The sequence below is a fragment of the Denticeps clupeoides genome, chromosome 2, assembly GCF_900700375.1.
Source record: "Denticeps clupeoides chromosome 2, fDenClu1.1, whole genome shotgun sequence".
NCBI lineage: Eukaryota > Metazoa > Chordata > Actinopteri > Clupeiformes > Denticipitidae > Denticeps > Denticeps clupeoides.
The window spans coordinates 12,686,143-12,711,000 of NC_041708.1; the positions used below are offsets into that span (position 1 = coordinate 12,686,143).

The 24,858-nt window shown below is 40.3% G+C and overlaps 1 protein-coding gene across 3 annotated transcripts in view; it reads right to left on the bottom strand.

Annotated features, from left to right (window-relative positions):
- Nucleotides 1–24,858, bottom strand: part of LOC114777670 (STE20-like serine/threonine-protein kinase) — a 33,152-nt gene that overhangs the window by 7,026 nt on the left and 1,268 nt on the right. For 2 of the 3 annotated variants that reach the window (XM_028967014.1, XM_028967013.1), the window contains exons 2-12: nucleotides 18,892–19,056; nucleotides 14,186–14,234; nucleotides 13,267–13,416; nucleotides 9,779–9,851; nucleotides 8,145–8,339; nucleotides 7,872–7,953; nucleotides 7,634–7,771; nucleotides 6,422–7,486; nucleotides 5,807–5,937; nucleotides 4,567–4,690; nucleotides 4,268–4,447 (exon numbers count right to left, since the gene is read on the bottom strand). In XM_028967014.1, coding sequence (XP_028822847.1) covers nucleotides 4,268–4,447; nucleotides 4,567–4,690; nucleotides 5,807–5,937; nucleotides 6,422–7,486; nucleotides 7,634–7,771; nucleotides 7,872–7,953; nucleotides 8,145–8,339; nucleotides 9,779–9,851; nucleotides 13,267–13,416; nucleotides 14,186–14,234; nucleotides 18,892–19,056 — 2,352 coding nt within the window. Of the gene's footprint in view, nucleotides 1–50; nucleotides 144–4,267; nucleotides 4,448–4,566; nucleotides 4,691–5,806; nucleotides 5,938–6,421; nucleotides 7,487–7,633; nucleotides 7,772–7,871; nucleotides 7,954–8,144; nucleotides 8,340–9,778; nucleotides 9,852–13,266; nucleotides 13,417–14,185; nucleotides 14,235–18,891; nucleotides 19,057–24,858 lie in introns of all 3 variants that reach the window. The other variant, XM_028967011.1, reaches the window with a different exon arrangement.

The window sequence follows — 24,858 nt, forward strand, 5'->3', positions numbered from 1 at the left end:
AGAGTAAAGAGAGGTTTCTGGTGGACCGCAAGTTTCTAAAAAGACTGTACCTCTTCGTGATGTGTGAGCACTAGATCTTCCTTTAAACGTTTCAAAAGCTCTTTCCTCAAGTGCTTGGGTGATTGCCCAACTTCCTGCTTCACCTACAGAAGTGTCCGAACACGAGGTGAACATCTGGCCGTTCAGGTAACACAATCACCTCCACCACAAAGTGAAATCAGGGCTCATGCTGCACCACCATGAACATCACCAGACTAGATTTACTCTCACGTCTCCCAAGATAACACAAGTATAATTGGCATGCAAGTTAATGAGTGAAATTACTGAATTAACATTTGATCAGAGGCGGAGTGAGTGGAGAAGAGGTGGATCCTTTGACTAGCTGACATGGAGGGGTGCAGATGATTATCACACCAAACACTCCTCCAATTTCGCTGTCTGCCTAACTGTCATTAGGACTGGGCAATATGTCCTTATAATGATCATGTAACATCACATAACATATAGTTTTCCTAATGTTTTACTAAATGTAAAACATATTATATTACCATACTCACCATATTCAAATTGACTATCATATTTCATAGTCATCATGTAATATGACACTGATATACTGCCCAGCCTCCAGTTAGTGATGGTTATTGTTAATGTCAAAATCTGTATTCACTTTCCCCACTTGTTGTGTTCTCTCAACAAACAATTACCAAATAATTCCCACTCCAGAGGTATTAAGTACAATCTGGGTCCTTCCACCAGTATTGTGTGTGTGTGAGAGAGAGAAAGTTCAGAGAAGATATCTGTTATTTCTGCAGAATGACTCACTGGATTCCACAGCCCACATGCAAAGCCCTCCACACATGCAAATCCAAACATACACCCACTCAGCACCTCAAACACGCAAACAGACACACACACACACACACACACACACACACACACACACACACACACACACACACACACACACACACACACACACACACACACACAGCAGGACACTCAGAAACAGAACACACCTTGACAAAAACAAAACACAAATCAATGGAAATGCATTCATATTTATACTGTGTAAAATCATGTAATACAATGAAAAACATATTTCTCCAAAAACTCTTTCATTGAATTCACCATGTATATGAACTTAATACAATGATAATCTGAACTACATTTGCCTTCTTTATATGTCCCTAAAATCCTATAGACATATTATTAGACTTTATTTAAATATCTCTGCAAAATCTTCAGATTGTTTTTTCTCCATAATAGTCACATTGTTTCAGGTCTTGATTAACAGTGAATGCAAAAAAACATGGTGCAGTTAAATACTTTCTCCAACAGTATTGTGTACAGTGGGTTGCAAAAGTATTCAGCCCCCTTGAACTTTTCCAATTACCAAATTACACTAATTACGCTTACGGACATACCAGCCGAAGGACGCATGATCTTGGAAGCTAAGAAGGGTTGGGCCTTGTTAGTACTTGGATGGGAGACTGCCTGCCAATACCAGGTGCTGTAAGCTTTAACTGCGGCAGTGGTGGCCTAGCGGTTAAGGAAGCGGCCCCGTAATCAGAAGGTTGCCGGTTCAATTCCCGATCTGCCAAGGTGCCACTGAGCTGCCACTGAGCAAAAGCAACGTCCCCCAAACACTGCTCCCCCTGTCATGGCTGCCCACTGCTCACTCAGGGTGATGGGTTAAATGCAGAGGACAAATTTCACTATCACAAGTAACAATCACTTCACTTTTTCTTCTTTCTTTCCACATTTTGTCACATTACATATATATATATATATATATATATATATATATATATATATAGTGAAGTGATTGTCACATGTGATACACAGCACACAGTGAAATTTGCCCTCTGCATTTAACCCATCACCCTGAGTGAGCAGTGGGCAGCCATGACAGGCGCCGGGGAGCAGTGTGTGGGGACGGTGCTTTGCTCAGTGGCACCTCAGTGGCACCTTGGCGGATCGGGATTCGAACCAACAACCTTCTGATTACAGGGCCGCTTCCTTAACCGCTAGGCCACCACTGCCCCATTACAGCCACAAACATGAATCTATTTTATTGGAATTCCATGTGAAAGACCAATACAAAGTGGTGTACACATGAGAAGTAGAATGAAAATCATACATGATTCAAAAACATTTTTTACTAATAAATAACTGAAAAGTGGGGTGTGTGTAATTACTTTGTCAATACTTTGTAGAACCACCTTTTGCTGCAATTACAGCTGGCAGTCTTTTAGAGTATGTATCTACCAGCTTTGCACATCTAGAAATTCTTGCCCATTCTTCTGTGTAAAACAGCTCCAGCTCAGTCAGACTAGATGGACAGCATTTGTGAAGAGCAGTTTTCAGATCCTGCCACAGATTCTCGATTGGATTTAGTTCTGGGATTTGACTGGGCCATTCTAACACATGGATATGTTTTGTTTTAAAACATTACATTGTTGCCCTGGCTTTATGTTTAGGGTCATTGTCCTTCTGGAAGGTGAACCTCCGCCCCAGTCTCAACTCTTTTGCAGACTCCAAGAGGTTTTCTTCCAAGATTGCCCCGTATTTGGCTCCATCCATCTTCCCATCAACTCTGCCCAGAGCATGATGCTGCCACCACCGTATTTGACAGTGGGGATGGTGTGTTCAGAGTGAAGTACAGAGTTAGTTTTCCGCCACACATAGCCTTTTGCATTTGGGCCAAAAAGTTCCATTTTGGTCTCATCTAACCAGATCACCTTCTTCCACATGTTTGCTGTGTCCCCCACATGGCTTGTGGCAAACTGCAAACGGGACTTCTTATGGTTTTCTTTTAACAATGGCTTTCTTCTTGCCACTCTTCCATAAAGGCCAACTGCAGTGCACGATTAATAGTTGTCCTATTGACAGATTCCCCCACCTGAGCTGTAGATCTCTGCAGCTAGTTTAGAGTCCCCATTGGCCTCTTGGCTGCATTTCTGATCAGCGCTGTCCTTGTTTGGCCTGTGAGTTTAGGTGGACGGCCATGTCTTGGTAGGTTTACAGTTGTGCAATACTCCTTCCATTTCTTAATGATCACTTGAACAGTGCTCCGTGGGATGTTCAAGGCTTGGGAAATCTTTTTGTAGCCTAAGCCTGCTTTAAATTTCTTTATCCCTGATCTGTCTGGTGTGTTCTTTGGACTTCATGGTGTTGTTGCTCCCAATATTCTCTTAAACAACCTCTGAGGCCATCATAGAGCAGCTGTATTTGTACTGACATTAGTTTACACACAGCTTCACTCTATTTAGTCATTAGCACTCATCAGGCAATGTCTATGGGCAACTGACTGCACTCAAACAAAAGGGGGCTGAATAATTACACACACCCCATTTTCAGTTATTTATTTGTAAAAAATTTTTGGAATCATGTATGATTTTCGTTCCACTTCTCCAATGTACACCACTTTGTATTGATCTTTCAAGTGGAATTCCAATAAAATAGATTCATGTTTGTGAATTCAGCCCTCATGAAAAGTTTAAGGAACCGAATACTTTTGCAACCCACCATACAAATCCCCTAATTAAATTATTCTGTAAAAGACCAATTTAATTAGATTTCAATAATCAAAGCTGTTGCCATATTTTGCTAGGTTAATTAAGCAAATCAAACCAGTACAAGGATCAGATCACACACACACACACACACACACACACACACACACAGAAACTGATCTCACACAGCAGCAGATACACACATACACACACACAATGGCAGTAGAGCGACCCCCCCGGGCAAACTTTTTTTTAAATTGTATTATAGTCATTGCAAAAGCAGTTTCATCCAACTCCCAAAAAAGTTTTAAGGATCATTTAATGTAATAGTAACGTTTTCAATCCTAAAAAATGACTTATTCTGCTGTGCGTGATTTTGCATATTATACTACAAATATTTATTACAAATAATTATTTTAAAACCTGCATTGCATTGTGTGGAAGGACATTTATGGTTATTCTGTAGCAAGCTTAATGAAAAGACTTCTCTACCTGTCTCTATGGATCACGTGTTTTTGGTGCTAATTTGATCAAGATTGTAAAAATCTGTTACAGTTACTTAGAAACAGCTTCAGTTCTAAAGCCATACAGGACAGATCCAAGTGAATCAGCAGAAGAAAGAGTGCAGACAGAGGTTTACAACATTACCACCCACAGCAGCCCGCTGCATCAGAGAACAAATATGGCAACATGACCACCCAACACCCATCAGCAGCATATATCCTGCTAAATACAGACCATGAAAGTCCTACCTCTTTCTTCCGGTGCTTCAGCATGTTCTGGAACTTAGACAGCTCCTTGTCCTGCTCTGCTTTCATGCGCTTGGCCTCATCACGCAAACGTGTGGTGTGATCCTGTTCCAACCTCTCGATCGTCTGCTTCTGCTGTTTCTCCAGGTTCTCCATTTCTTGGTCATACTGACGCTTCTTCCCCTGACGAAAGCAGATGGCAACATTGGCTGTACATCTATAACTATAATTATATATCTTAATTCAAACATTAGAAAAGCATTCAGCCATGTTAGCTGTGGCAGTTTCTGCTCTGGACTTACAGTCATCTCTTGCTCAAAGCGCCTGTAGAGTTGCTCTTTCTGCTGCTGCAGCTTGTTGTTCAGCTGCTGCAAAGACCTCTGCTCTTCCTTCTGCAGCAGACGCAACTCCCGCAGCTCCTGACGCCTGAAACATTCAAAGAACACCAATCAGATCCTATCAAAGACAACTAACACAAATACAGTTTTAAAGGTCCCCATTTATGATTTTTTGCTTTGATATAGGTCTTAGTGGTCCCCTAATACAGTACCTGAAGTCTATTTTCAAAATTCAGCCTTGGTACAGAATTACCAGACTTGATACAGCCATTTCAGTGTGTGCCATTTTAAATACAAATGAGGCGTGGAGAGCACGAGACGAGGAGGAAAGTGGACTATAGAAGTGTGCAGGAAGTTGTGTCAGCAACTTTCCAGAAAAATATGAACCCACTAGTTCCTCAGAGTCTCATTTTTATATCCAAATCACTGAGGAAGTGCAATGCTTCGCATATTTTCAAGCCGTAATGGTCGGTCTTTTTAGGGGAGGGGTACGAAATTCTCTGGATGGGCAAAGCGTAAGACAGGGCAGGTAACCTTTCCCCTTATGACGACATCAGGGAAGACATTCCAGATATGCTGCTCTCTGAAATGCGGAACAGAAAGCACTCTTTACACACATCGCCATTTCTTGCCACTGCACGATCATGGACAGACTAGGGGAACTAGGAATAATATTAAATAATCTCACAAAGTGAAATTTTCATAATAAGGAACCTTTAATAATATTAATAATATTAATTAAAATAAAACTAGGCCTGGAAAATAACCTACATATGTCTCAGAATTCTAGCCACAGAACCACAATAGAACCACATAAGACTCTTGACTATTAAACTCTGACAAATATACTGACTAACTAGTCCTAGCGAAGATCTGACATGATATTTTGATTCTGAAAGAAGGATCAAATGTGTAATTCAGAAAGGGAAAACCCTTCAAGTACAATGAGCCTGGTACGGTTTGAGTGTATTCTTGCTTAAAGGTCACTTGACATAATAATTTGACTTTGTGAGATTATTTAACATTAATACGTTTCCCTAGCCAGAAGTAGCCAGGAATGGTGATAAGTGTAAAGACTAGATAGGTGCAAATGGCTAGAGAAGCCGTTCAGACAGCCGGATCTCAATATCGATAAAAGCTAAACTCCGATATAAAAAAAATTCCTTTAAATATAATTTTATGAACACATAAAAGTGCACGCTACCTCAAAAATCTCATTTCCTCATTCTTTGCATCACTATCTGTGACTATTTTAGATGTGGTCACACTGACTTCCACGCCATCCACCATGAACTTTCGGGTCTTCTTCAGCGTCTTCTTCTGACGTCTGGTGTCCTGTATTGAAGGAAACTGTGTTTTATTTCATACATAAGTCACAAATCATTCAAAATGCTGAAGCATGAGTTTCAACCAAGACCAGGAGGACAGGCCCTTCCCTGGCTGTCTATTCCAGAATTGCTGTCGAGGTCCATTAGTTTGCAGCTGAATAAATATCAGTCTGCTTTTACAGCACAAACTCTGTAGATCAATCAAGTCTTAAATCAAAGTCTTTAAAACACCTTTCGCATTTCAGAAAATGATTGCTATTCAGTACAATAGAGTCCACTGATCTTTCATATGTTTTCAGCATATGTAAGGATTTTTGGACGGGGCACAAATCATGGCTCAATAACCACCGTTTAGGATTCCTTTGCCCTAAAAATGCCTGATCGATACAATATCACCACATAAAATAACGCACTATATTGCTGTATAGATATTTTCTAACACCCTTAGTCTGATTGACTGACTGATTACACATTTGCAGTAAAGCACTCACCTGTATGGAGACAGAGCCATCTTTGTTCTTGGACAGGAAGGTGGAGATGGACAGGTTAAGGTCGATGCTGTTAGTGTCCGCTGCTGAGCTGCTCCCAGAGTCAGAGTCTTTTTCCTTCTCACATTTGGTCCGTGTTTCCTGCTCACTTGGGGTCTGTGTATTATTCCCGAGGCTTCCTTCCTTTTCACACTGGTCCTCTGCATCAATAACAATCACAGGTAGAGTATCTTCTGAAGTTTTGGAGTCTACAGAGGTCTCAATGGAAACTGTTATAATCTCATCCTCATTTTGGTCTTGTACTTTTCCTGACTCCTCATCATTCTTTTCTTTCTCCATGAGATCTTCCTCATGATGTACTTCTGCAGCCACAGGCTCCAAAACAACCTGGTCTTCAGTCTTTGTTTCTACCTGCCTCACCTCTGGTTCTTGCTCTGAGATGATCTCTGTGAAGGCCTCTGTTCCTCTGCTTTCTAGTACTTTCTCATCAGACTGCACCTTACTCTCAGTGGTTTCATCTTCATTGAGTACAGAGATCATATCAGGCACATTTTTGGATTCCACTGAGATTGGGAGTTCTTCTGGATCAGCTGCTGCTGTTGGCCTATCAGCAGGTTCTTCATCCTCAGCTGACCTGATCTCATCCCCTTCTTCTGCTACTTTATGCTCTTTTTCCTGTGGGGTTTCAACTTGCTCCTGGTTCTCTTCTTTCTCCATCTCATCTTCCTTGAACACTACTTCCTTTTCCTTATGCTCTACCTCAACCTTCTCCTCCTCTCCTGTCTCCTCGCTGATCAAAACCACCCCCTCCACTTGGGTTTCCTCTCCTTTGACCATCTCCTCATTCTGTTCCTCTGACACAAGGACTTCAACCATCCTGTCACCTTCACCTATGTCTGCTTCACTTGCACCAAGACCTTCATCTGATAGCCTGTCACTGGTTTTATCCTCAACAGGTTCATCCTTCTCTGTGACTGACTTCAGGTGTGTGGCATTGTGGGAAAGTTTCTCTTCCTCAGAGCTGCCTGCAGTGGCATCTGAAGGGGCACGTTTGTGGCCTGACGCTACCTGTGGCATTAAACAAAAAAAAAAAAACAATTAAAAAAATCTTACCTAAATAAGAACATCAAATAACCACTGATAAAATGGCTCAACATTTTGATGTATTCCCACCAGACACACTACCTTGCATTTTCAGTCCTAATTGACATGTACCTGCAGTGTTTCTGACTCCTCCTCTTCCTCCTCTTCTTCCTCCTTGCCTTCTTCTATCTCCTCTGTGACCTCTGCCTTGGCTTCAGCAATCAGCTCCCGCAGTGGCTTGTTATCCACCACACTCAATACAAAGGGATGCTTTAGTCAAAGAAAGGGCAGAAACAGAGACATTGCTGGAAGAGAGTGAATGGGGAAAATTCATCTCTGTGTGAGATGAACATGAACATGTTATAGTCACCTGTAGGAGCTGTGCTGTGCTCCATCGGTTGTCAACACTCTTATCAAGAGCTTTCTTCAAAAAATCTCTAAACTCAGGGGACCTGTTAGAAAATGACGTCACAAATGCATAAACTTCTTATAAATGTAAATTAATTAAATGTAAATGTAAATTAAAAAAAATATAATTAACTTATTTCAGGCCTTGGCCTTTAGTCATTATTCAATAGGTCAGTTACAGGAATGTCTTTGGATCTTCTGTAAGGATTCAGAGGGTAACATGGTAGATTCTTACCATTTAGACGGCTGCATGAGAGTTGGGGGCTCCGATTTGGCAATCTTCAGCAACACTCTCATGGGGTTTAGCTCATGATTGGGTGGCTCAATCTGGGCTAACTCAATAAGAGTCACCCCCAGAGACCAGATATCAGCTTTATAATCATACGGTCGGTCCTTGGAAGTCTCACACATCACCACCTCAGGCGCCATCCTGAACAGTGAAGAAAGTCAGGAGGAGAGAAAAGGCAGAAAGAGGGTGTCAAGAAAAAACTGAAAAAAATTTAATTAGCTAATTAATTGTTTTATTTGTTAACCAGCACCTTGAAGTTTCATGTTATGCCTTCAAGTCTGACAAAATATGCAATTCCACTTTTAACCACAAGATGACATTTTTTCTACATTTAGGATTAGAGTTAATATGTAAAGGTAAACACTACCTAGGCTTGTTACATCTAACTAATGTACTACATAAATGCAAGTGCAATGTATTTTTATGTAACAATTATATAGACATAAACACCAACAGAAATGTAGTCCATGTTGGCATAGCGCATCTGTAATGTATTCACAGCGCTAAGTATTCACATTTTGCTATGTTACAGCCTTATTCTAAAATATAGTTGGAAAACATATTGAAAAAAATAGGTGAGGTGAAACAAAAAAATAATAATAAAAAAAGCTATGTGGCAGCGAAAAAAACAACTGGTCATGTGACAATGCAAGCAGCCTGACCTGAGACCCACTGGATGTGAAGCTTGAGTATATATAGTACAGAGTATGTTGACAGTGCATTGCTGTAATATTCAAAAGATTGCGTTGTAATTTTGCAGGTCACAAAGCTTCTTAATTAGCATAGCAACCACATAGCACAAAAATACTCAGGAACCATAACCTGTTAAGCTACATTACAGGAATGCATCATCAACATGTAAAAATGGCTGTGCACCGACGCTTCCCATCCAACCTGATGGAGCTTGAGAGGAATAGGCAACGCTGGCCAAGGACAGGTGTGGTATCATATTCAAAAAGACTTGAGGCTGTAATTGCTGCTAAAGGTGCATTGGCAAAGTAATGCGCAAAGGCTGTGAATACTTATGTACATGTCATTTCTCAGATTTTCTTTATTTTTAATACATTTACTTAACTTTTTCACATTGTCATTATGGTGTGTTATGTGTAGAATTCTAAAGGGATAAAACAATTATTTAATCTATTATAAAATAAAGCTGTAAAATATCAAAATGTAGAAAATTGAAAGTGAAGTGATTGTCATTATGAAACACAGCACAGCACATGGTGACACAACAAAATGTGTCCTTGGAACTTAACCCATCACCCTTAGTGAGCAGTGAGCAGCCATGAAAGGAACCCGGGGAGCTGTGTATGGGGACGGTACTTTGCTCAGTGGTACCTTAGCAATTTGGGAACCAGCAACCTTGCGATTAAAGGTCCGTAATCTTACCCACTAGACCACCACTGTATGATGCGCTGTGAATACTTTCTGGATGCACTGTACATAATTTCACTGCAGATGGTTCAAAGCATCAAACTAAATGCAGTAAAATTCACATACAACATACATCTTTTTTTTCAATGATCAACATCATGAAATAAATATAATGTTCACATAAACATCAGAGGACATCTCACCAGTATGGCGTGCCAATGAAGGAGTCTCTTCTCTGAAGGGTCTTTGTGTTCTTAGCAGACACGCCGAAGTCAGCTGGGGGGAGCAGGGAGTCGAGGTTAATAGATTCACATTTCAGATATCAGCTGACGGCTGCGGTGAAACAACGTCACAGGAGAAAATGTAGCCTCAAGCAGCGAAGGGCAAGCCCTTGTCTATAAACAGTGAAGAGGGTTGTGTCCATACATATTTAGGGATGGTATATACAGATGTGCATGCATGTGTGTGTATAAATCTAAATTTAAGTATGTGGTGGAAACAGTGTCACTAGAGCAGGAACAAAATGCAATTTTCTCCCAAAAGACCATTGATTTTTTTTCTCTATGACTTAAAACCGCAATTATGTTTCCTTCTGTAGTTCAACTCTACACAATAATCCAATATCCAACAGGTGCTGGATAACAAATACACCACCAAAACAACAAGAGAAAGGGGCATCTTCACACTATCTTAGGTCCCGTTCATACAATAACGCTTCTCTAAAATGGGTTTTTGGTTTCTAAAAACTTTTCATGTCTAGTTCTCCTCCACCGTGAGTTAATCAGCCAGAGCACGTCCTTGTTCTGGAGCCTTGTCTTTTCATTATAAATGATATAATATACAGATATAAAAAATTATGAAAATGAAAGTGAAATGATTGTCTTTGTGAAGCATAGCAAGCACAGCACATGGTGCAGCCATGACAGGTGCCCAGGGAGCAATGTGTGGGGATGGTTCTTTGCTCAGTGGCAGGTCAGTGGCACCTTGGCGGTTGGGGATTAGAACCGGCAACTTTCTATCTATAAAGGCATATGGGCAATACTTTTAATGTTAACAATAAATACTTACTTTACATACAACTATGTTAGGTCAGACTGTAAAAAGCCAAAAATGCCCAACTGACCTTTTATGTCAACAAATATGCAGAATTTGCACTTCAGATTTCAGACAATATACAATATCTATCTCGATGCCTTAAAATTTCCTCAATATGACTGAATAAATTCTAAATTCTGACCTTGCATAAAATGACACCAATGTAATAATAATGTAATAAATTTAAACCAAAAAATGTCCCTGTTTCCCAGAATGGAGTTTTGTGTTCTCTGTCTTGTTCTCCTGATTAGCATCTGCGATTGTTGGTATAAATTTATCCTTGCAGTGTCCCGTCCTCATTCTGTTATTTGCTGTTTTTACCCCGTGTTTTGCGTGTTCATGTTTGCCATCCGGTGCTCCGGGCCCTGGTGCTGCATTTCTAAGTCATGCATTTTTGTTTTTTCCTTCTCGCCACCCATTCCTGCCTCAAACTTTACAATTTCTCTTTGGAACCAAGTCATCTCCAATTAATATCTCTGAAATAATGTGGGTTTTCACTTGTCTCTGCAGATTCACTTCTCTCAGCTGTTATTCCAGTACAAAGCATGTATGCGCCAGGAGAGTTGTCTGCAATGGCAGAGTAGATTAACACCATTACTGTGTACCCAATTACAATTCAGCAACACACTGAAAAGAAGGTCTATAGTTCTCATATTTATTTAAAGACTTGGTACAATCATACTTGTTACTAAAGACAATCATACTTGGTACAACAGTGAAACGAAATTGAGGTTCTGCCCACCACCCCCAGTGCAAAATGCCATAATCTCTGTCATAACCTCTGACATGTTATTTATGTTGAATATATACTGCCTACAACAAGTGAAAATCAGAATCAGAAAATGTTATTAATGCCACAGGAAATTGCTTATGCTACAACTGCACAGAGGGAAAGACAAACAATGTACATACAGAGAGACTGAGAGACAGACATACATTTATGAGTATAAATAAAAAATAAAATAAAAATAAGCACTAAAAATAAGTGTGTAGTAATGGCTAAAGCAGCATTGCACATTATGGATGTGCATAATAAAAATTAAATCACTATAATCAATTTATCACCACAAGCATAAATCAACCTTTACGCCATCTTAGTGCAATCTAATTGACGCTGTTAGTGATTGGCTGTTTATGAATCACTCATAGCCCACTTCACTAAAAATGGATGTTAATCTTTCACGTGCAGTTTTTGTTTAAGAAGATGTGATAAGTTTCATGGGCTATGTATTGATATAGTGTCATATTGCTGTTGGACTTCCTCACAGGAAGACCACAAGCAGTACGGGTTGGCACCATCCAGCACCATCGTCCTTAACACGGGGGCTCCTCAGCGATGTGTGCTGAGCCCCCTTCTCTTCACTCTGCTGACCCACGACTGCACTCCGTCACACTGCTCCAACCTCTTCATCAAGTTTGCAGATGACACGACAGTGGTGGGACTCATTAATAACAGGGATGAGTCTAACTACAGAAGCGAGGTGAGCCGCCTGGCCAAGTGGTGCGGAGACAACAATCTCTCCCTGAATGTGGAGAAGACGAAAGAGATTGTTGTTGACTTCAGGAGAGGAAACACTCAGCATGCTCCTCTGACCATCAACGGTGCATCTGTGGAGAGAGTGAGCAGCACCAAGTTCCTGGGTGTGCACATTACTGAGGATCTCTCCTGGACAAATAACACGCCTGCACTGGCCAAGAAAGCACAGCAGCGTCTCTACTTCCTCCGAAAACTTAGAAGAGCAAGAGCACCAGCCCCCATCATGTACACATTCTACCGGGGAACCATCGAGAGCATCCTGTCTAGCTGCATCACTGTGTGGTTTGGAGCCTGCAATGCGTCCTGCCAAAAAACTCTCCAACGCATAGTCAGGGCAGCTGAGAGAATCATCGGTGTCCCTCTCCCCTCCCTCCAAGACATCTACAGCACACGCCTCACCAAGAAAGCCCTCAGCATAGCAGCTGATCCCACCCACCCAATGCAAACCTTCTTCAGCCTGCTGCCATCAGGGAGGAGACTGCGGAGTCTCCAGGCCAGGACCAGCAGACTGAAGGACAGCTTCACCCATCAGGCTGTCAGGAAACTAAACTCCCTCCCGGCTCTGCCCCCACTCCCCTCACTCCCCTCTTCTGCTCCACAAACTTTCTGAACCCTAACACACACAAACTGACCATGCACCAGTCACTCTGTGCAGCTTTGGTCTGCCAACTACCTCACTTGTCACTTTGTCACTTTAAACTTACCTCGGTTGCACTACATGGGTTTGCACTCTCCACCATGTGCCCTTATTTGTATATGGTGTTTTTAAAATTGTATATTGTGTTTTTTTTTTTTGTTTTTTTTAAAAATTGTATTTATACCTTTGTATTCAATGTTACTGTTTTGTATTTAATGTTACTTGTATGGGTCTGAGAGTAACGTAATTTCAATTCTCTGCATGTCCTGACAATAAAGCTGACTTTGACTTGACTTTGATTCCCACCCCCAAACATATATCTAGTTTATGACGGTTATTTTAGTACGTGATGAGCAGTTCCATGAAACACCATTAAGCCAAAGATGTAGTTTGAGTTGTGTAATTAAGACAGGGGCACTTACCCAGTTTAATGTCACCATCCATGGTGAAGAGAATGTTACCAGCCTTCAGGTCCCTGTGGATCACCTTGTTGTTATGGAGATAAGCCAGTGCCTCAAGTGTCTGCTTACACACCACCCGTATCTGTGGCTCAGTCAGAGGCCGCTCCAGCTCTGCATGAATGTTCACAGGCACACAAACACACAGGCATGCACACATACACATACTCACTTATTCAGTGAAACACATTTTATCTGTCAATCAGAGCTTCCAGTTGAGATATAATATACAGGAGCCGCACAGCTAATGGCTAATGGTGTTTGAATGAGAAAGCGTTGTCTTGAATATTCACTCGTCTTCTACTCCTGAGTGATGTCCCAGTGTTGAAAACAGCAAAATCCCCGTAAAAAAAAAACTCAGTGAGAGAAATCAGCTAACAGTGTCAACAGGTGGGAAGGAGGGGGTGACAATATGTTGTGATAATGTTCCAGCCTATTACTTTGTTTACATTTCTATACAATCCCACTCAGGCTTCACTTGTTAAATCAAGCTCCCTCATAAAATAAGTGTGATTAGGAAAAAATACAGATGAGAACAAGACTTGAACACAGCAAACAGAAGGAATAAATTGTGACAGACTGATGACTCAGCACCAGCACACACTGATGGCACTCTGCCTGTTGTTGGGTGAAATACGGGGGCTGCTAGACCCCACATGTGCATTAGCCTTCAGTTTCAACAGACAGATTACTGTGCATTTTAATACTGTACTGGTTATTTAAGAGAGTAATGAGATGGCCTAATGTGACAAAATGATGATTACTCCTTCAGTCAGATCTCTTGGTGACACGGGTGTAGAGGGTGGAGTCCAAATAACAGATGTTACTTTCACTTCCTGATTTTTGCCCAACCCAGAAACTTAAAAGAGCAAATTAAACTCACCCAACATAACTGCATCCACAGCCCCACCTGCACAAAACTCAATGAGGATCTAAAGAGGGACAGAAACAGAATGGAGTTAATGTATTGATGATGGAGTAGGTTCACTTTGACAAGGACATTGTTCCAATATAGGTCATTTTAATTTGAATTCAGAGGGGGTGTCATTATATTGCAGCATTTTAGAAGTACTTTATCAGAGAGTGAATGAATGCAATCAGCTGTAGAAACCCACAGCTCAGGGGATAACTTTTATAACTTCAACCTTCAACCTACTGCACATATCACTTTATGTATATATATATAACTTAACTTATTTGAACTGTATCCTGCACTTGCTGCTTATTGCACTTCTGGTTAGACCTAAACTACATTTCGTTGCCCTGTACTTGTACATGTGTAATGACAATAAAGTTGAATCTAATCTAATCTAATCTTCAAATTATTTCCAACTCCCACACCGCATTAACACTAGTGACATTTCTCTCTGATCTAAAATTGTATTTGGAGTTCCATTATTCTGCTAAATAATGGAACATCCATTATCAAGAGTGACAGTCTGTATCAGCCGTTCTGATATGTCTGATATTGAATAATCTATCTATATTTTAATGTCATTTTAAAATAACTGTTACTCTTATTTAGGTTTGTGTACATGTATATTTAGACTTTAAGACTTTCAAATTACATGAGCTTCTACTTTATTCAAAACATAACACAGATAACATAACAGATGGTAAAACTGGTAAACTGCACACCTAAATGAGCTCATTTAAAATTTCATGCAAATGACAGGTCCCAAGAACACTCATGGCCAAAAAAAGCAAGAAAGATATAGCTGAAATAACACCTTGACTGTTCAAGATTTGTACAAACAACCTTCCTTAACTGCTACGCTACTACAGCCCCAGAAGATAGAATACTATATATACAATACAATATGTATATAATAATATAATACAATATATGTGTGTGAAACAATGTTCCTCAACATTAAATTGCAAATTCTATATTGCATAACATCAAAAAAATTTGAGATATCTGTGTGTGCAAGGGACAAGGCCAAAGACCTCCTTTGGGTCCTCAAACGACACTGCATAACTAAGTCTGTGAACTTTCATTGGTCTCACAATTCAATTACGATTATAAATGCCTCAATATCGACACATTCCATAAATTTGAATACAAAAGTTAAGGTCTCGTACATCTGTGTGGGCAATGAGCATAAAAAATGGTCTGTGTTCAGTCTGCACTCCCCTGACACCACAAGCAGCACAAAAAATGCCTGGTTCAGACATCCATGAACCATAATGGTAAAGCAAGGAGAAAATAGACCATGCCATGTGTGGTTGTACAAATGGTAATATGGTCAGATGTGTATAAAAAGGCTTTGTTCAAATGTCTCAGTGCTCTGACCACAGCTGGTCAATGGGGCATGAGACCGCATCTCTGCCAATTAAGATGATCCAAATTTTTCTGCTGTAATTTTTCTTTTTCAAATTTTGTACAATTCCATTCACTTCCCCAATAAGTTTTTCCCTGACTGAACTGGATGTTCCAAACCCGATCAAACAAAATTAAGATAGTCTGTTAAAGTCTTGTTCTGTGAAAATGTTTTTTCAGAGAGCATTTTTCCACAGCAACATTTTTTCTCACTTATTTCTCAAATGATGAGCCACTTTGTGTCATTGTAAAATATAAGTGGCACCTTGGCAGATCGGGATTTGAACTGGCAACCTACTGCCCCAACTATATGTATAAATCAGTAAACTAATCTAAATTCCAAATGTAACAAAACTTTCTTAGATTAAATTTGGCAAAAAACATACACTAATGTTACAATAATGCTATTCAGGGATCTAAACTTCATAGCCACTATTAAATACTAGTAGTAATAGTAACACTAACTTATGAAGGGTTTATTAGGATGAAATAGGAGGGTTAAGTGCACAGCAGTAGGTGTAGTAGGTGTAGGTGGTAGTAGCCTAGTGGGTAAGTGTGAACCAGAAGACCCGGGTTCAAATCCCACTTACTACCATTGTGTCCCTGAGCAAGACACTTAACCTTAAGTTGCTCCAGGGAGACTGTCCCTGTAAATACTGATTGTAAGTCACTCTGGATAAGGGCGTCTGATAAATGCTGTAAATGTAAAATGTAAATGTAAAAAATGCTTCTCATTTCTTCTCATCCTTGATGAGCTGTTTATATAACCAGAAGCTCATTGTGTTCATGAAGGTATGTTGGTGTTCAGCTAATCATGGACATGGAATGGAGAAATAGAAAGTCTCCACAACTCAGTTTTTTTAAATGGTTCCTGGCTGCAAAAACATTTTGAACTGAGGTGGAGAGTAACATTCTTCCTAGAAGGGGCATTGAAATTAATCTCATAAGTGATGCATTGCAATGCAGACATGGATTAATCTGTAACCATGTGCTACAAAATCAATTATATCATAATGGTGATTTTCTGACGGCGACATAAAAATTCTAGCTGAAAAGTAGTGGCGGTAGTGACTATAGCTGCCTGATCTGAGTTCAACGCCACACCAGGTAGGAGCAACTCTCATCTCACTGATGTACAGGGTGGGCCATTTATATGGATACACCTTAATAAAATGGGAATGGTTGGTGATAGTAACGTCCTGTTTGTGGCACATTAGGGGGAAAACTTTTCAAGATGGGTGGTGACCATAGTGGCCATTTTGAAGTGGCCATCTTGGATCCAACTTTTGTTTTTTCAATAGGAAGAGGGTCATGTGACATCAAATTTATTGGTAATTTCACAAGAAAAACAATGGTGTGCTTGGTTTTAACTTTATTCTTTCATGAGTTATTTAAAAGTTTCTGACCACTTGTGTTCAATGTCACCAACCATTCCCATTTTATTAAGGTGTATCCATATAAATGGCTCACCCTGTATTAATAAAACAATGTAAGAACAATTTATGGGATGCATAGAGATATTTAATCAAACCGCTATCATGATAATCATAACCAAATTGAATCCTGAGATAATCGTGAGCACTGGGTGGTAGTAGCCTATTGAACTCGCCTATTAACCAGAAGACCCAGGTTCAAATCCCACTTACTACCATTGTGTCCCTGAGCAAGACACTTCACCCTAAATTGCTCCAGGGGGACTGTCCCCTGTAACTACTGATTGTAAGTCGCTCTGGATAAGGGCGTCTGATAAATGCTGTTAATGTAATGTAATGTAATGTAATGAGACTGTCTATGTAATTACTAACTGTAAGTCGCTCTGGATAAGGGCGTCTCATAAATGGCATAAATGTAATGTAGATAAGTGAAGGTTCACATATCTACTTACAAGTACCAGTACTAATTCACTCTTTACAGCAAGTGCTTTCTTTCTTTTAGTGGTTCTAGTCTAAAAAAAACATGTTATTGAGCTGAGGCTGCCAAGGACTCTGTGCTGGAAATAACTTATTCATGAGCACTTTCTCTGGCTGTGACATACTCATACAGTGTGACACGGCATCTGCATCAACAACAGAAAAAAAACTGAGAATGGTGCTACACCAACAGCCAGAATGCACCGGACTATTCTCAGCATGAATGCTATCAATGGCAGGCAAGATCAAGTAACGCAAGAGCGGTGTGGCAACATAGACGCAAGCAAAAGTGCTGCAGCTTTTTTTCTGAGCTGTAGACTAAATGTATGCAAGAAGATAAAGCTGATTGAGCTGAGTCGATGTGTGACACCAAGTCTAGGGCTGCACAAAAAAATCGAAATGTCAGATGCAATTACATGAACATAAAAAGATGTGATAAAGTGATGTGATAAGATGTGATAAACGTCCACATGTGAACGTTTTTTTCTAAAATGGAAAATTTCTGATTGGCCTTGCATCCACACAAAAATGCTATTTCAGGGGGGGGGCAAGATCAGTTATTTTCTTAAACAGGTAAAAGAGCAAATTTTTCTTTTCCGCGTATCAGTGTTGGCACAAAAGCGACTTTATTTGGTGAAAACACTGGCTGTTACTAAATGATTCAACATTAATACGAGTTCCCCTAACCGGTCTTGAAGTGGCTAGAAATTTCAGATAATGCTCCCATGTGGACTCAGGATTTTTAGAAACCGACAAACCGTTTTAGCCCAGGTGGGAAAGGCTGTGGAGTCATGGGGTAGTGAACTGTTAGAATTTTTTATGGCAATATGTAAGTTTTAGTTGGACAAACACAAAACAAATATGCAGTCAAAATTGCGACAATATGGGGCAACATGACAAATTTGTAATCCTAAAACCTAAAATATCAGTTATATCCAGCAGTTCCTATATAGTACTTTTTTAAAATATACCTGTTTTTAGAAAAAATCTTTTATTTTTATTAAGCTTTGTTTAATTTACTACAATTTTGCATTTTGAAAGCACAGGGTATTTCAAGTTGTTATAAGTAGTTTGAATGTTTCACTTTGAAATTAAAGATTTTGTTATTTGTAATTTTTTTTATATGATAATTTTAAGTTTTTATTGATATACAAGGAAGTGCCATTTATCATCTCATAATTGTGAATTGCAATTATGATCACAGCAATGGCAATATGACTTTTTCTCCCCAAATTGTCCACTGAATATCAAACTTTTTCTACAGTAATTCAGCTGCTAGAAAAGTCAAAAGACATAGTATGTGTGTGAGTTTATGCATGTTGAGGAGCGCTAACACCTCTGTGACAGAGCACGCACCCATAGCTTGTCCTCGTAGTAGAAGGCATCCAGCAGCTTGACAATGTAGTGGTGGTCGCAGGAGGCCAAGATCTCGATCTCCACCATGTAGTCTTCCAGCTCCTCCTCCGACTGCGTATCGATCACCTTCGCTGCAGCCAGAATGCCCGTCTGTTTATTCTGAGCCTGAATGATGAGAGAGAAATTTGCAAGTCATGAAAATGACTACTAAAATGTGACAATAATTCTCATCAGACGTAAAGTTCTCTCATTAAGTTGCATCCAGCAGCAGTCAGAAAATGCCCCCCAAACACTTTTAAGTCCCACCCTCTTTTTAAGATACCATATAATAAATAGACATCAGCTCAGGAGAAGAACTCCAATTCATGTCCAACATCACTTTTGCTGCCCTTGGCTCCACTCATGTGCACAGCAGAAATGGTATGATAACAAAATAAATTGTGAGACTCTGACTGGACATATTTTCTCACATCAGAATTTTGCTCAAGGACCGTCAACATTGATCATTGCAATGGACCTGAATTTTATCACAACCACTAATCACAATTGCATGAACATCCAGCTCTATGCCACGTTTGTATTTTGCTCTTTTACAAAGAAACCAAGGCAAAGGTTGTAGAGAACCTGAAAGAATGACCATAAGGATCAATGCTTGGATGTCTAGATGTATGAAAAGCTATATTAAAATTACAATAGTTACTAGTGCTGCACAGTTAATTGAATTTTAATGACGATTTTGGGCTCTACTGCTTAACAAATAAAGCACTCTCTCAAGCAATAGTCAGCCAACCACCAGGGGGCGAATGAAGGCATAGACTGTATGGGCAGCAACCTCAAATTGTGACAGGGTGAGACATAATGTAAATAGAATGCCGCATTCAGCCTCTCATTATGCGGCAATACTGCCGTCATATTTGGATGGAAAATGTTGACAGGCTGTTTTTTTATTGCAAAATCTTTAGGCCTGTAAGGCTTTTTTTCCCCTTCATTTGTTTGCACTTTATCAATGTACTCTAATAATCTAATGAAACAAATGTATTTTTAAAGTACTCCTCATTTTACACAAAAGTGAAAAATATATTGTGCAATTACATAATTGTAAAATGCAGAGAGAGAACCAGATATTAACTGTATTGATTTGAGTGTCATATTACATTTGAACAACAACTTTACTCCCCTCTAAAACTTCATTTAACTCAGAGTGTGGTAGTCAGGGGAGGAGCTGCCTGAGGCAATTTCTGCCGGCAATTTCTGTGAACCAGCAGATGCAAAACAGATGCAGATGCTAATCAAATCAATAGTAATCAATAGTTATCTGAGAATCTTTTTTGACAACATTAACAGGTTGTACCACAAACATGACTGGGGGTAGAAGCCCAGTGGGTAAAAAATTTGCCTATGAAGAAAACCACAAAAACCACACGTTCAAACCCCAATTACTAAACCCTCAGTGTCTCCAGGGGGACTAAGGGGGCTCTAGACAAGATTTTTGCACTAGTCGCCTAACTTTTTTTCTTAGGTGCCCTCGCCCTGGGCAACAAACAGCACTGCCCCTGATTGTGCTTTTTCAGTGTTTCATTTTACTCTGCCTCTGACTCACACGGTAAATAAGTGGTCAGGTGATTAGCACAAAAATGGATGCTCAGAAAAATGTACAGATGCCTCATAACACCTGTGAAGCATGTTGGTACAGTTATGTTTGCTGACATCCAATGCCACAACAATGTTGACTTCTGGATTTGAAAAAGCTGTATTTGTCAAACTCAGGTCTAACTTTTAAAGGTCACATGAAATGTTTTTTTGCTTTTATATACACTCACCGGCCACATTATTAGACATGCCTTCCTAGTACCGGGTTGGACCCCCTATTGCTTTCGGAACTGCATTAATCCTTCGTGGCATAGATTCAGCAAGGTACTGGAAACATTCCTCAGAGATATAGGTCCATATTGACATGATAGCATCACACAGTTGCTGCAGATTTGTCGGCTGCACATCTATGATGCAAATATCCTGTTCCACCACATCCCAAAGGTGCTCAATTGAATTGAGATCTGGTGAGTGTGGAGGCCATTTGAGTACAGTAAACTCATTGTCATGATCAAGAAACCAGTCTGAGATGATTCGAGCTTTATGACATGGTGCATTAACCTGCTGGATGTAGCCATCAGAAGATGGGTACAGCACTGTGGTCATAAATGGATGGAGATGGTCAGCAACAATACTCAGGTAGACTGTGGCATTGCAACGATGATCAATTAGTACTAAACGGCCCAAAGTCCCCCACACCATTACACCACCACCAGCAGCTTAAACCATTGATACAAGGCAGGATGGATCCATGTTTTCATGTTGTTGACGTCAAATTCTGACTGTACCATCCAAATGTCGCAGCAGAAGTCGAGACTTATCAGACCAGGCAACATTTTTCCAATCTTCTATTGTCCAATTTCTGTGAGCCTGCACGAATTGTAGCCTCAGTTTCCTGTTCTTAGCTGACAGGAGTGGCACCCGGTGTGGTCTTCTGCTCCTTGTAGCCTAAAGGTTCGACGTGTTGTTCAGAGATGCTGTTCTGCATACCTTGGTTGTAACCAGTGGTTATTTGAATTATTGTTGCCTCTCTATTAGCTCAAACCACTCTGGCCATTCATCTCTGACCTCTGGCATCAACAAGACATTTTGGTCTTAGTGGTGCCCTTATACTGTATCTGAAGTGCATGAAGCATATCTGGGCATTCACAGAAATGACGTCCATCAACACCCTTCACCAACCACAATGTTTGGCACAAACAGGAAGTCGGCTCGGCTTTTTCATGATAGGGGACCTTTAAGGCCCCTTAAAATTAAATTAAAGCTCTAATCTGTGTGACTGCAGCATGCACAATTTCAAACAAACAGGTATACCTGAACCATGGCCAATCTGAGGAGGGTCCTGCCCTTCGTGATCTCTGATTGGGCGTAATATGTGTCTGTTTCTTAAATCACAGACTTGTAGGGACTTTTCCCCCAAATGGCTGGCCACACCTTTTTTAAGTCACACCATTGAGAAATTAGGTTGCACTCTAGAGCCCTGATTAATGATTGTAAGCTGCACTGGATAAGGAAGTCTAATACCTGTTGTAAATGAAAAACTTCTTAAAACATCTATTTCTTGTAAGGCTAATATAGTGTTTTGTCTCTTGAGCTGAGCTGTGCATCTTGTCACACCAATACTGGAAACATTTAAATAAGAGTACAGGTGCAGAACACAAGATCAAATCCGTGTGTTATGTACTCATTGTGTTTGTACAGCTCACTTCAAGTTTCTGAAGGTCACAGCAAACTCCAGGCCTCTAGCAGTGCACACATAAGGAGGCCAGTCATACAAAAAAAAACTGTTTTTGGTTGCACTACAAAGCACAGAAATGCTGTCTGGACCCACTGTTCTAGCCTGTTTCTTAAATATTACATGTGGATTCTATAAAAACTTTGGGACAGTGAAAACCAAGCATCTTATTCCAAGGTGAAATATGACACGTTCATTCCACAAAATGGCCTCTAAAAATAGCCTCTGTTCCACACCCAGAAAAGTGAAAGCTGAGCACAAAGACTGCTGCTTACTGTCAGCTTAGCACTAACACTAACAGCTGGCCTCATTGTATTAACTGACTTTATCTCCTGGTGAGTGTGGTGATGGCTGGAGCTAAATTTGGCAGTAGGCTCTCTCTGATGTGACTAAACCCACCCACCCACCCCACCCACTCACGACCTGATTCCACCCGCATTGCCACGTGGGAGACACGGAGCACCAGTGTTTATGGATCCAGGAGGACGTTAAGTCATGTGAAGTCATGTGTGAGTGCGAGTGTTGGTGTGGGTGTGTGCTCGAGTCAGGCTTTATATTTACACGTGTTACGTCACACTTTCTAAAATACACACACAGTCATGAACAATGACTAACTGCTGCTTTTAAAGGAAGAAACGCACACACTTACAGCTTTTCTGTAGTTGTTCTTTACAATTATGAAGTCTGGTGCAGAAGTAATTATACGTCAGCAAGGTGTTGTTCCACCCTGAACTGCAGAATCTGTCACAGCAGTGTCCAGGAGCCCCTGAGTCACTGCTGATTGTTCAAAAGCACTCTGTTTACGCTGATTAAATTAAAGTGACTTGGACACACCCTCCTCTCAAATACAGGATTCAACAGGGTTGGGCACAAAATCAATAGTATCAACTATCAACTTTTACCACACTATATCAATATTATTGCAAATTGGGCATATTGCTTATGGGTAACAGTAACTAACAGCTTGTTCATTGGTCAGCAGCCGTAAAGTAGTAGATTGTATTTTATTATAATCTATACTCAAGATATTTTGATTGTGGAACAGTCCTACCCAACTATACATGTCAGGAGGGAAAAAAATGTCACAACCTGTTGCATCTCCAGTGTTCGGCTCCAGTTCTACTTATAATTTTCATGCTCAACCAGCACAAACCAAACTTTTTTTTCACACCTCATGTGTGTCTGGGTGAAACACAGGGTGGTCAAGAGTGCTCAAGAGTTCAAGGCACACCCTGTCTCCTACATGGCAAACACAAAGGACATTCCAATACAGGGAGCAGTGCTGCAAATCAGGCCATCCCACTGTGTGATGGGAAAGGCACAGCAAAGTCAAGCGAAGGTTTCCTTCCAGCCTCTCTGGAATACATGGTCTACATGTTACGATCTCACAAAGCATGTCAGGGTCTCAAGAACAGAACTGAGGAGCTCAGCTCTGCTTCTTCTGGTTGTGCAACAGTATGAAGAGTGTGTGGAAATATTCGTTTCCAGTAGTAACGACATGTGTTCCAAATGTGTTTTTGTGCATTCTACCGAAACCTCTGCCTGTCCTGAAATATGCAACCAATACCCTCACAGTATGACAAATACAAATCAATCATTCTTAATCATTGGGTTCAACTTGTTCACCACTCAAAAACCTTGAATAAATGCACAGATAATCTATCCGTTTATGAAAAAATTAATTACATCCACCATCTATACTATGAATGAAAATGGGAGCAGGTCATGGTCATGCTATTTTAATTTAAGCCCAAGTAAGATGACATAAAAAGGATATCACAATATTCTCAATATTGATGTATCACACTATTCTACCACTGTGGCAAATATTTTACATTTACATTTATGGCATTTATCAGATGCCCTTATCCAGAGCGACTTACAATCAGTAGATGCAGGGACAGTCCCCCTGGAGCAAATAAGGGTTAAGTGTCTTGCTCAGGGACACGATGGTAGTAAGTGGGATTTGAACCTGGGTCTTCATAGGCGAGTGTGTTACCCACTAGGCTACTACCACCCTACATTTTATTAGTTATGGATTATGTAACGTGTAAAAGGTACAACAATAAACTGGATCAACAGAGTCATAGCATTAGTGTAAAAATAGAGTATTATAATTGTTAATTATGCATTGAACAAGTTAATATATGAATGGACATAAACCGACTTCAAAATAATTGATATACAATCACCCAATCCTGGTTCATGGCGTTATCAGATAATTTCACTTGAAGATTTTTGTGTCGATGGTCTAAATTTTCAACCTAATCATGACTCTATTGACAGTCAGTGGACAACCATCTCCTGGACAGGCTTTCCTCTTGTCTGGGGAAGTAAAAACTGGACAAAGACTGAGCCCAGAACTGTGAAATGTGTCACTATCCAACAGGACATGCATTTTGTCCACAGAAAGATTATCCCCTGTAATATTTTGATTACTTTATTTCACAGAAATCATTTACATTTACGGCATTTATCAGATGCCCTTATCCAGAGCAACTTACAATCAGTAGTTACAGGGACAGTCCCCCCCCTGGAGCAATTTAGGGTTAAGTGTCTTGCTCAGGGACACAATGGTAGTAAGTGGGATTTGAACCTGGGTCTTCTGGTTCACAGGCGAGTGCGTTACCCGCTAGGCTACT